Source organism: Nannospalax galili, unplaced genomic scaffold, assembly GCF_000622305.1.
Source record: "Nannospalax galili isolate Female #2095 unplaced genomic scaffold, S.galili_v1.0 scaffold589, whole genome shotgun sequence".
NCBI classification, from domain to species: Eukaryota; Metazoa; Chordata; class Mammalia; order Rodentia; family Spalacidae; genus Nannospalax; species Nannospalax galili.
Window position 1 is genome coordinate 5,799,767 of NW_008360324.1, and position 13,024 is coordinate 5,812,790.

The following is a 13,024-nucleotide window of genomic DNA, read 5'->3' on the forward strand; positions in this document are numbered from 1 at the left end:
CCCTTTTATGTAGATTCTTCCCAAAGAGTATAATGGTCTGGCCATTATACTTAATTTAAACACACCACAGAAAGGGAAACTGAGACAGAAAATGCAAAGTAGGTTTCTCTATGTCCTCAGCAATTATGGAGAATGATAGGCTCAAGGTCTGAACCAAAGGCCTCCTAGAACTAGATTTCAAGGCAAAACCATCAGTCCTCCAGGCAGTCCCACAGCCAGCCTGGCAGAATCCACCAGTCCTCCATACCTCTGAAAATGCAATGGGTGGCGACAGAGGTGCTTTCCAGAACTCAAAGGCAATGCTGTACATAGCCAAACAGAAAGCATAAGCACAGCCCAGGGGGATGGGACCCAAGAAGGGCTTGACAGAACAAGGCAGGATTTCTTAAATCTGGCTTCCCAGGCAGTGAGTATGGGTAGATACAGTTTAAGGCCACAGGTGCCCACCTCCCAGCAGGAAGCCTCTCCTTCAGTAGTTCTGAAGAGTCATTTAAAGGTTATCACCCATACAAGGCCCTGCCCCTTACCTAGTATTGCTGCGCAGTTCACTATTCACCCATAAATCAACATGCATTTTCTGAGTACATACTATGAGTAAGCAAGGAAAAGATGTAAGACAGAAAAATCTAACTACTCCTTTCCAAAAAGGAAAGAAGGAGACAGAGGAAGGGAAGAAGAAAGGGAGGAAAGAAAATGCTAGCAGAGGGGTCCAAGGTACAAAAATACAAAAGCAAAGGCTGTACCGTTCCAATAGTAAATCCTGCTGCAATGAGGAAAATGGAAAGCAAAGCACTCACACAGGGGCATGAAGTCTTGAATATTCTCATAACAAAGTGTCTCATATACTGATACTGTATATAACTGGCCACCCTCTGAACTTCAAGATGCCCTGAAGACCACAGTGGCTGTTTTCTAACCTTCTTCCTGAAGCTGAGGCTAGAAAAAGGAAGGCATAAATTATCACCTGATTCATATCTATCTGTGTGCAACCATGGTCCTGGTACCACAGTGCTACCCTGTGCCAAACTATAAGCATAGATCCAAGAAAAGTACTCCCAAAAGTTGAGTATAAAAGAGAGCTGGATCAGGATGATTTCCAAGAGGTCACAGACAGAATATGGGCTTTGGGGTTCAGCTGACTGCCTTCCTGGGCTTTGGGGTTCAGCTGACTGCCTTCCTATCTTGGCTTTGACACTTTCTAGTCTAGTGACTCAAGGCAAAATCCCTTCTCTCCAAGCCTCTATCTCCTTAGAGGCAAATGGAAATAGGTCTGCCTATTCTTATCAGGTGCTGGAGCAGATGAGGTAACCAAGAAAATGCCCACATGGTACAAAACCAAGCACTGGCCTCACCCTGTACCACCACACCATGATGAGCAGTGAGGGATAGCTGCAGATCCTCTATCTTCCACATGTACACAGCACAGGTAAACCCCAGGGAATGGGAGATGGGAAAAGGGACAAAAGATCAGAGGTCTCAGCTTAAAAAAAGATGTAGAAGACCTTGAAGGAGAACATTATAAAGTTACATACAAAGATATGAAGACTTAACAATGTAAAGAAACATACAATATTCATGGATAGAAATACAAAAATGGAATACAATTCATACTCACAGATAAACTCAAAGATGGCAATTCCTCCTGAGCTGATAAACAATTTCAATAAAGGCCAGCTAATTAAAATACCAACAGGGTTGGGAGGGGAGGGGCACTGATTGATTTCAGGTAAAACTATTCAAATAGATTCCAAAATGTATACAGAAGAACAAAGGACTAAGAACAGCTAGACACTCTTGAAAATTTTATAAGAAATCTGCCCCACCATGGAGATTTATTATACAGTTGTGATAATTAACACAGAACAGAACAGACAAATAACTCAAATGAAAGGTCCCAGGCACGTATGGAAACAGGCGGTGCCATGCATCTGCAGAGAGGATATGGTCTAGGATAACTGACACATGGAGGGGTGGGGGATGAAAAAGAAATCAAGAGTTCTGTCCCATATCATGAACAAGTATCAACTCCACACTTAGTAAGGATGTCAGTGTAAGAAGAAAAACTTTGAGAAATATAAAAACTCATACTTATTCATTCAACAATTCCTGAGTGCTTATCTAGTGACAAGCACTGTCCTTTTGCCAAGATATGAAGACACCCATGAAGTATGTATTTCTTAACACACAGAAAGTAAAACATAACAATGAAACTGTGGTGATTTGCATGAGAAATGTCCCCCATAGGCTCAACTTGGTCAGTTGGTGGTGCTGCTTAGGAATCATGGAATTGTAAGGAGGTGTGGCTTTGCTGAAGGAAGTACATCATTAGGGGTGGGCTTTGAGAGTTCATGGCCTTGCCCCCACTTCGCCCTTTCTGTTTCATGCTTGCTACTGAAGAGGTGAGATCACAACTTCCTCTTCTGGCTGCCCACCATGGCTCCCTAACATTATGGACTCTCCCTCTGGAACTGTAAGCCAAAATAATCTCTTCTATAAGTTCCCTGGCCCTGGTATTGTATCACAGCAGCAGAAAGGCAACTAATATAGAAATTGACAAAGCTCTTTTTCTGTTTATCAAAAGGCCCCATGAAGAAAGTGAAAAGAGAAACCATGGGACTGGAGAGATGGCTCAGCAGTTAAGAACACTGGCTGCTCTTACAGAGGACCTGGGTTCAAATCCCAGCACCCTCATGGTGGCTAACAATCACCCATAACTCCAGTTCCAAGGGATTCAACACCCTCTTCTGGACTCTATACAACACAAGCGGACTTACATACATGCAAGCAATACACTCATACACATAAAATAAAATAAAAACAATAAAATATTTTTTTAAAAAAGAAAAGAGAAGGCCGGGCGTGGTGGCACACGCCTTTAATCCCAGCACTCGGGAGGCAGGCGGATCTCTGTGAGTTCAAGGCCAGCCTGGTCTACATAGTGAGTTCCAGGCCAGCTGGGGCTACAGGGAGACCCTGTCTCAAAAAGACAAAAAAAAAGAGAAACTACAACCTAGAAGCCATAAACAGCATTTGTGGTACATTTAATTGACAACAGATTAATATCTAAAACATAAGTAAAACTTCAAAAAAATAACCAGAAAAGCAACTAAGTCAATAGAAAAGTGAACCAGATAGTCAGGCACTCAGAGAAAAGGAAAGAAAAGCTAATCAACAGGAGAAAAGCTATCTACTAGAATCAGAGAAATGCAAATGAAAACCATTGTAAAACAGCATTTTACACCTATGGTATGAGAGAACCGTCCATTTTCAGTTGACAGGCCACTGGAAACCTCAATGGCCACACCCACACTGTAAACAACGCAGCCTTGTCTCCAGCCCAACAGCACCATCCCTGGCTGCGGACCTAGAGCAGTGCTTCTCCAAGTATAGACAGTGGAAATCCCTAACTCTGAAAAACTTCCGGATACCTCGGTGCATGACCAGCTGACCCATGCAGGTGCCTTGGAAGTTAAAAGGGTGTTGAGTTCTGAACCATCTGAGATCAGGGGTTCCTCTGGGTCAGGCACCTGTCAGGATGCATATGTACACAGTGTATGTGCCACCTCATGTGGGCCTCATCCCAGCCTGCAGAATAGCTAACAAGGTGACAGACAAGGACAGCAGGCACCCACAGGTTGGAGAGCAGCTTCCCAACACAAGCCTCCATCCCAGAGACTTCTTCAGTAGGTTATGGGAACATGGGGGAGGGGAGAGCTGCCTGGCTAATCTGAATACACATTAGCAAGGATCCCTGAAACAGACAAAAGGGCTCTGAAGGCAGAAACCCTGGCTATCTTCTTGTACAGCCATCCATCACCTGGAGCCAACAAAACAGCACTCCCTGCAGGTCCTGATGCAGAAGCTCCCAAGCACACAGGAGAGCGGGAAGCACCCCCACTCCACCCCCAGGGCTTCTCCAGTTCTCTCTTTCTAAATATTTTATTATTTTTATTTTCATGTATGAGTGTATTACCTGCATGTATATAAGTGCACCTGTGTGTACAATGCCCACAGAGGTCAGAAGGGGGCATTGGATTCTCTGGAGCTGGAGTTATAGATGGTTGTTGGCCACCATGTGGTTGCTGGGAACTGAACCTGGGTCCTCTTTAAGAGCAGTGAGTGCTTTTAACCAGGAAGCCATCTCTCCAGTCCCTTCTCTAGCTCTCTGGCAAGTCTGCAAAGCTGGCTGAGCTATATGAGAAGAGAAGGCAGACCCCCATCTGAAGTGAGATTCCAAATCTCCCCTGAACTCCCAAACAGAGTTTCCTAGACAAAGGGCAGGGTCTCAAGGCAGATCTGAACCTAGTGCTCCCCCCCACCCCACCCCCCCGCTGCAGATCTCACCCGCTGGCCGACCTGCCATTTTTAATGTTCCTGCCAAGATCAGTCCTTCCACCCCCACCCCCCCACCACTTCTGCAGGCAGATTAGCTTTCAAATGTGATCTGGGACAAAGCTGGCTCAGAAGACTTAACTCTGCCCGATGGGTTTAGCCCAGCTTCAAAGCTTCCTTGCTGGAACCAAATGAGCAGGCACATAACAGTGGGAAAAGGGGAGGCCAGGACATGGGGGGGACAGGGCAGCACTTGGAAGCTGGATGACCCATCACAACAGCTTGCAGCAGCAGAGTGACAAGACAAGACCTGCCACAGTGGTCACTGCCAGATAAACTAAGAGACAGACATACAGAAGAGCACTCCCTTGCAGACTCTGCCAACTTGTTCCCTCTCTCCCAACCCTCCTCTCTTGCCTGGACCCCTGATTACCTGATTACCTGATTACCACCAAGCTCCTATCCACCCCTCAAAATCCAAGTTGTCACTTGCTCGACTTTGATATCTCTGTATCTAGTCTCTATTGAGCAACCTTAATTGCTCTATTGAGCATCTACTGCTCAGAAACTGCCATTATATGTGTGGAGCTCCATGGAACTCTGAGCCGCTCAACAGCATGGTTTACAACAGGTGCTCAATAAATGCACACTGTGTACACAGACCATAGGGCATCCATCTGTCCTTTCAATAGAAGGAAAAGAGAAAAGCCACATCATTCGCTGATTGTTTTTCCCAAACTAAGGGGGAAGAAGGGGCTCCTGAAGCTCTTTTAAAATTCTTTTTCTTTCTGATAGGAAAAACACTGCAGAGAAAGAGAATCAGAGGGTAGCCACCAGGGGCAAGCAAAGGAAAAGTCAAGCTAAGCCAGGACACTGGGTCCAGGCCTGTGGCTGCCCACCCTGGGAAGCAGAAGGCCCCTTCCCACACAGATCTCACCCCTGGCAGCCCCGAGTTCAAATGCTGGTACAGGCCAGATGACCTCTTGATTCCATGACTTCCTGGCCCGAGAAAACTGATCTGACCCTGTCCTTACCAACTGGAGGCTCCTGTGCAGGCAGCGGGCATTCAGCAAATAGTTGTGGCGTGAGTGAATGGACTCAACTGGGACCCAATACCCTACTAAGTCACAGAAAGGCTGCTGCCAAGTTCAGCCAAGGGCAGCCAAGCACATAGGATAGAAGCGGCCGGAGTACCATGCCTCCCTATTTGGGATAGAGGCCGGCTGGTGTTTGCCATGTTCTCCTGGGCCAGGCCTGGCTGAGCTGGGCTGCAGGTCCCAGCGGCTCTTTGCTCAAAGTGTAGTGAGCTGAGACTTTTTCTTCTCTCTCCTCCTCTTACCCAGCCCTTCTTGATTGACATGAATGCTAGCTCTGACATGATTTAAAAATAGATATTAAGGCAAGGACGTTTAATTTTTAATGCTTTGGAAATGAACACAGAGCTGGCATTCTCTCATGGCAATGTTCCAGGGGTCTCTTGGAGTATCTTCAAGACCCTTCATCTTACGTCCTGGCCTCAGCAGCCAGGCCTGATCCCATCTCCCAAAAGATCTGTCTACACCAGCCTCTGGGGGCATCAGCTTGCATCCCTCACCCCAGAGCACTATGGGAACTTCTTAAATGCCTCTTGCTGCCTGGTTCACCAGAATCTCCTACATGGAGAGGCCAGGTAAGGCCAGGTCCCAACCTGAGCTTCCTGCTAAGATTCCGTAAGTCCTCTCATTCAGAAGGTACCCCACAGATTCCCCAGAACACTCTAGGCTTCTCAACACTCAGTTTGCACAGACCCTAGTCTGGAGCCCACACAGGCACTCCATGCCAATATGGAACACAGGTAGCCAAGGCAGTCAGAGACACATGGCCTGGCTGCCTGTCCCCCAAAGACAGTGAGCAGTCTGAGGGGCCTGACCCCACTTCAGGTAGGTTAATCAAGGCCCCCACCCAGAGCCCCACCCACAGCAGCCCCGTGTCAACTTTTCCCCTGCTTTAGCAGGCACACTGAACACTGTCTCCTCTGCTAATGAGAGGGAGCAATATACAAGGAAGAGGCTTCCAAAGGGGCCAGAATGTCACCACTCTGCCAGTCATGATTTAAAGCGATAGGACAGCTTTGCTGGTACGCATGAAAAGTGACTGTTTTCCTGAATGGCAATTAGGGTACCCACCTGCCCCCACCCCTGTATCTCAGTCAGCATCTGGATTTGGCATGGGAGAAGCTAAGCTTGGATCAGGATTTCCTGGCCAGAGAAAAGACCAGAGGGGCCCCCCAGCACTCAGAGGTCCCTCTGGTAGCCCACTCTGGTAACTCTCTCCTTTTCTCATTGACAAAAGGCCTCCTGGAGATTTACCTAAGTCTCTACCTGGAATGAAATCAAATCCCAGGCATACCTGAGGGAATCCAAAGATGCACTGGCTGAGAAAAACTTTGGTCCCCCTGCAGGCCTCCTAATAAGAAACCATCATTCTCTGTGGCCCCGAGAATCAGGATTCAGGAGAATATAATGCACCAAGAGGTGGGAGTAGCCACAGATTCCTCTCCTCTACTGTCACCATCCATGTCAGGACTCAGCAAGCAGCCCTTCTGGGTGCCCCAGGCTCCCACAGTGCACAGGGCCGCCAACCAGCCTAGCGTTGTCTGGCTAAAGCAGGCATGCCAGGAGCGGAGCTGGACCCCCACCAGCAGGCAGGCGCCCAGCAGCCTGGGAGGCACCTGCCCTTTTCTTAGTAAGTAGGAGGAGCACTAGCAGCCCAGCCAAGCCTCAGCTGCGTGTCCCTAGTGACGTCATCCAGACCCTCACCAATACCGCTGCGGTCAAAGCTCCACCCAGCGGTGAGAAAGCACGGCAGCCCTGAGGGGCTGCAGTGTTAAGTCCACAGCACCATACCAGGAATCCTGGCTGAGGCTCTATCCTGCAGGGGGTTGGAGGGCTTGGCATTGGGTCTGGAGGACTACCAGGTAGGCTATGGATCTATGGGAAATGCTCCATTGACTGCAGGTCTCAAGTTCAACTCTAATGCCTCAGAAAAAGCCTCTTTTGGGGATCTGAGCCACAGACTAAAACAAGTGATGTGTGCAGAACTCTTAACAGTGGCTCCTAATTTCAGTGGGCTGGGTTTGACCCTCCCTCACCCCAGCCTCTTCATCTCTTCCTATGCCTCCCACCATTGTGCACCCCCCTACACACACATTGCTACATCCATAGCCCACCATGGTGTCTCCTCTCACTCAGCACTCACCTCTGCTCCACTCCTCTATCAGGGTGAGGAGCACTTGCCTGCAAGAAGTCTTCATCTGAATACAGCAGTGACCCACCACCCCGAAATCCTGGTCTGCCAGCTCTTCCACTTCCCAATAGACACTGGCAAGCACATAGGCAAGCACCCGTTCCTCTTCTGCTAAATTTCCCATCTTTCCTAAAGTCTGTATCTTATTTCGGCATCTTATATGGTACTAGCATGAAAGAAATGTGTCTTTGAGACTTGACTCTTTCCAGTTTGTGACTTGTCTGAAAATAGGAGGTGACCAGAAAATTTGGATGACGGGATAGCACCACTCCTTGCCAGAAGAGAGTTCTAATTAGAGTCAGGCAGTAAGGTCTCTTACTATATACTGCAAAGGGCAGGCATCTCAAGAACTAGTTCAGGAACTGCTGCCAGGCTTCTAGAGAAGACAGAAAGAATCACTCGTTACCCAACAACTAAGGGGCTAGAAGAGTCTTAATCATTGGCAAACTAAATGTCCAAATTCTCTTCCCCATCAGCTGGGACACAGGGATCCCTACCACATCATACCACATTGCAATTCAGAGCTCTAGTCATTTGCTTGTAAACACACTATAGGTTCTTGGAATGTGTAGGGCACAGACCATGAGCAAGCCTGCAATCATTCTGAAGGCATCACGAACAGTTATACCAACTGCGACCAGCAGGTGGCGAGGTGGGGGTGGGGAGGAGCTCATGGTGCTGTGTGGGAGTTACTGGCCAAAAGGCACTGAGCAGCACTTATACTCACCAAATCTTCATAAAAGTATTAATATATGTAGGGTGAAGGAAACCAGAAAGATAGGCCGAGACTATGAAAAAGGAAAGAAAAGAAAGCAGTAAACAACCAAGAGGACAGCTCTCACGTGGACCAAGGCACCAGGGAAATTCACACTAGTACTTAGCTAACAGAACCTGGCAAAGAAATGGAAAGAGCAGAAGGCACTGGCCCACAAGACAGTGACAAAGTCATTCTTGACATTCCAATGGTTCTTGTCACCAGAAAAAGAATAACTGCCCTAGCTTCCATAAAACTCCAACCACATGACAGGTAATATCATAATCATCACAGTGCTCCCCCGACCCACAAAGCCGATGAAACAACTAGAGAAACCCAACTCATTTCAGATCAGTCTTTCTGGAAAATAAACAGGTGCACCCAGATGTCTCCTTGACCCCAGGGTGTCATACAGCTAAGGGGATGAGGACAGTGAGGAAGACCATCCTAACAGCCTCCATTGCACTACACTGGAGAGGAAGCATAGTCCTTAAGGGACACAGTGAGTTTGCCCAAGGTCATCCAAGAAGCTAACAAAGACCAGGAGGGATGTGGGCTTCTTCCTCCATGGGCCAGAGCTTTTCCTTCTGTGGGGAAAGTTGTCCCCTCCGCATACACGCCCCCAAAAGTTTCTCTGCTAAAGTAGGTCACTCCACAAAAGCTGCATGCTGCTTCTACCCAACCTCACTGGGAATGACTTTTTTCTGCCCCCAAGCTCCTCCTGGACCATCCATGGCAGCTGACAGCCTCCAGCTAGCCGGCAGGACACAGCCTGGGACCAAGCCAAACATCTGTGCTGACTAGTCTGAGCTCTGGTGAAGAAAGGCAGAGGCAGCAGTACGGTTGAAAGACACAGATGAATTGAAGAAGTTTTCGTCCAATTTGCCTGACTAGTATTTCTTGTGCATGCCCTGCCTCCAGTTCCCACAGTGGACAGAGGATAACCAAGTTACTCCATCCATAGGCACTTTCTCTAGAAAACCATTTCTCACCAAAGACAAGGCACCGCAGATCATCTCCCTTTGTCCCCTCTAGTCCCTGGGGTTCCTACAGCCAGGGAACATGTGGCCAGTCTGCTCACTGCCCAGTCCACAGCAATCCCTCAAAAGCAGCAGTCAGTCCCGGGGTGGCACGCTGCCCCCAGCCTTCCCTTCCCACATCAGCCCCAAGTGGATATGGGAAGCCAGCACTACCTCCTCTTCCTGGGAGCCCCTGGAATTGAGGAGGGCGAGGTTGTGACCTCCACACCCCCACCATCCCACTCCCATAATGCTGCTGGCTGTTCTTAAGCATTCGGGAGCAAGAAAAGAAACTCAGAAACCATCTTCACCTGTGTCTCCCACCAAGGCAGGGGTACAGCTGTTCAAAGTCTGACCCCACATCCACTGCTGCAGGTTCCCCAACCCAGGCACATTAGTGCCTACTGATTTTCTCAGGTGGAGAATGAAGAGGTGGCAAACTTTGCCCGCCTCCTAGGAGTAGAGCAAGTCTCTCTTGGAAGGCAAGTTGCAGCCTCCATTCAGCTGTAGAGGAGAGAGAGAGAAAGAGAGATGCATAGGGAGGGGTACAGTTTTTTTTAAGGACTTACCTTGGAGCCGAGAATGGATCAATGCAGCACCGGGAAGAGGGTATTCACAGTATGGAACGCAAAGACAGGGAGCAACCGAAAGCTTGAATGGAAGGACTTACCCAGAATATCAAATTGAAGAGGAACATCATGTACTTCAAGCAGCAGAGGCAGCCCCTGGCCATGTTGCACTTCTTAAATTCTAGGAGGAACACAAAGGACAGGTCCAGGTAAAACACCACGTACTTGCTGCCTTTAGGTGCATTGTACTTGTCGGTCTTAACGCCAGCCTCTGCTCGGCTCTGTCCCCGGGAGCCCGCGGTGCCATAGAAGGCTCCAGCCGTGAAGCCACGGCCGAACGGGCGGCCCGAGGTGGACGGCTTGACAAAGTCCGAGTCCTTGCTGTCCAAAGATGGACTCCGGTGGATCGAAGAATCCTCGCTACTCGACTTCTCCATGCTCGCGTCGTTCCCGGGGGGCGCGAAGGGCGGGGGGCATCGCTCCCACAGCGGGACGGAGGGGGCACCCCAGTCGGGCTGCAGGCGGACGGGTGCAGCCTTGCACACCCTCTCTCTGCACCGGGGTGCACTCACGGACGAACCCAGAACTGGGGGTCACTGCCTATGGGACGGCGCCCTGCTTCTAGCCGGCTGGTCCCGGAGAGCTCTGCGGTACCGCGAGGCTCTAACTAAGCAGGCTCGCGGTCGCTCTCTGGGAGCCCGTTCGTCTGCGTTAACTTGGCTTCTTTGGAGAGGCTGCAGTTTGACTGCTCTTTCCGGGCGGCAGTTCGCCTCCCGGCTGCAAGGGCTGCACCGGCTTCCCCACACACGAGGCTGAAGGGCGCGGGGATCCAGGCTCCGCAGGCACGCCTCTCCCAGCCCAGCCCCACTTTGCGGGCGCTCGGCTTCCCCTTGCTCCGTGACTTTGTGGAGCTGCTGCCGGCCCTGGGCTGCCCAGGGCGCACGACGCGCAGAGCCTAGGGATCCGCCGCAGCTGCAACCGCTGGGCTTTCCCTGCGAAATCCCAGCCCCAACTCTGCACTCCGAAATCGCCTAGAGCCCCTTCCCCCGGCCTTGGGCCCCGCCCCCTGCTTTGCATTTGACCAATGGGCGCAAGGCTTGCCTGGCTCGGTGGGGGAGCCACCCCCCTCCCCAATGACACAATATCTTTAATAGGATTAGCGGTCTGCTGGGTGCCTAAACCAGTGCGCCCAGAGCCCTGCTAAATGTCAAGGGCTCCGGGACTGGGAATGAACCAAAACCTACACTGGTCCCTTCTGTTGGAGCAAGGGAGAGAGAGGAGGAGACAGCTGGGGCATCCAGGACCCAAAGAAGTCAGAGGACAGTGTGGGGGAAAGAGCTGGAAAGAAATGCTGCCACTACCAGGCTGGCCGCCCCCTGGATCACTGGCCTGTCCAGCCTGGGGCACATGGTCTGGAGCTGGACCTTCACGCACACTACACACACACACACACACACACACACACACACACGCGCGCGCGCGCGCGCACTTTTGCACACGTGAGGCTGGCTACTGCACAGCCAAAAGGGACCGCAGGGGAGGCGTGAGGTGTGGTAAAGCGCCCCAGGGCCTCCGCGGGCACACTGCCCTCCCACCGCCTTCCCCACCCCCTCCGCGCACACGCACGCGCGGCTCCGAGAGGCTCCTGCAGCTGCGCGAGCCCCCGCCTCCGCGTTCCCGGGGTGGGACGCTGCAAGGGCTGGGGATCCGGATCGGAGCGCGCTGCAAGGGGCAGGTGGCTCAAGTGGGGCACTGCTTGTGTGGACAGTCAAGCAACGTGGCAGTACTCTCAGTCACAGTCCGGGTCCTCTTGGAGAAGTGCCTGCCAGGGGCTTGGGAAGATCTAAAACAGTGTTTGATCCTCTTGTAAAACACTGCGACGCCGACAGCCTCCCATGGGCTGTGCAGAAGTCTGCATTGCTGACCTGTGGGCCACCACAGTTTGCAAATGAAGACTAGAAGGCTAGAGGCACAGGAGGAGGCAGAGATCAAGTCTCTCCTTTGTGTCAGGTCCCTGTCGTTTAGTAGGAGTGCTGAATCCACAGCAGGGGTTAAGTTTTACCAGTCTCTAACCCAACACCTAACAAGGAAGGGGCTTGGCCTCTGGAAGGCTATCCACAGGAATGGCTTGATGGAAGAATCCATGCGCTTCCAAGGGGTGGGGGTGTCTATCCTGAACCCCTCTGCCCTGGGTCTGGGGAGCCCTTGAGGAAACAGAGATGTGCTGCAGCCAGTCCTCAAGGCACCATAAAATCTAGTTAGGACAGGAGGTCGTTCATCACTAAGGAGGAGCAGATGGACACAGCTGGGGAGAGGGGCCCTATGATTCCAACCAGGGGGACTTTATCCTCCCTGGCCCCCATCCTAGAGGTGATTACTATGAGATCCCGAGGGCAGTTTTAAAGAAACACGCTGTGTTTTCACTCTTCTGAGCCCCTTCACAACCCAGGTAGGGAAGCCTAGCAGCAAAGTCCAGTGTGAACTGCCTTCTTCAGAAAGTATCCTCCTGCTGAGGACAGCGGTCCTGGGATGCTGTCTGCAGAAGAGGCAGATGTCTAACTGGCTCCTAAGGGAACACCAGGCTGCCTGACCAGAATGGCTAACGCCTTTTGTCCTCTTCAGCCTCACTTGACTGCTCCAGGGCTCTGGCTGCCACTTCTTTCTGACAACATTACTTCTGATGAGAGGAGAGAGCACCAGCTGGACTGGAGTCAGGAGACCCGCTCTTCCCTAGCAGCTCTTTCTCACCATATGAGCAAGGGCAAGGGCAACGTAGCTTCCTGTCTAGCTACCATTCCTCCTGTCAGTGTAGGGGTCAAGAGCACCCAGAGGTGTTGTGAGTGTGAAGTGAGCTAGCAAGAAAAGTTGAAGCAGGTAAACTCTCAACACACAGGCACTCATATCTCAGAGGAGATGAAGTGTCACTAAGGGTCCTCCCATGTGAGCCCCTACATTGTCCTTTTCCACCTCGTCTCTCCAGCTCACACCTGGACCAGTCAGACCAGTCTCCTCCATCCCTGCACTGTTCCATCTTTGTGTCTGATCAGAAATGGCTATATGCCTGA

At 50.8% G+C, this 13,024-nt stretch overlaps 1 protein-coding gene across 6 annotated transcripts in view; it reads right to left on the reverse strand.

The window, feature by feature from the left end:
- Positions 1–13,024, reverse strand: part of Tspan9 (tetraspanin 9) — a 225,283-nt gene that overhangs the window by 82,684 nt on the left and 129,575 nt on the right. For 5 of the 6 annotated variants that reach the window (XM_008825480.3, XM_029559782.1, XM_008825482.3 and 2 more), the window contains one exon: positions 10,061–10,140. In XM_008825480.3, the coding sequence (XP_008823702.1) occupies positions 10,061–10,123 (63 nt within the window). In that variant the 5' untranslated portion in view covers positions 10,124–10,140. Of the gene's footprint in view, positions 1–10,060; positions 10,961–13,024 lie in introns of those variants that run through there. The other variant, XM_008825479.2, reaches the window with a different exon arrangement.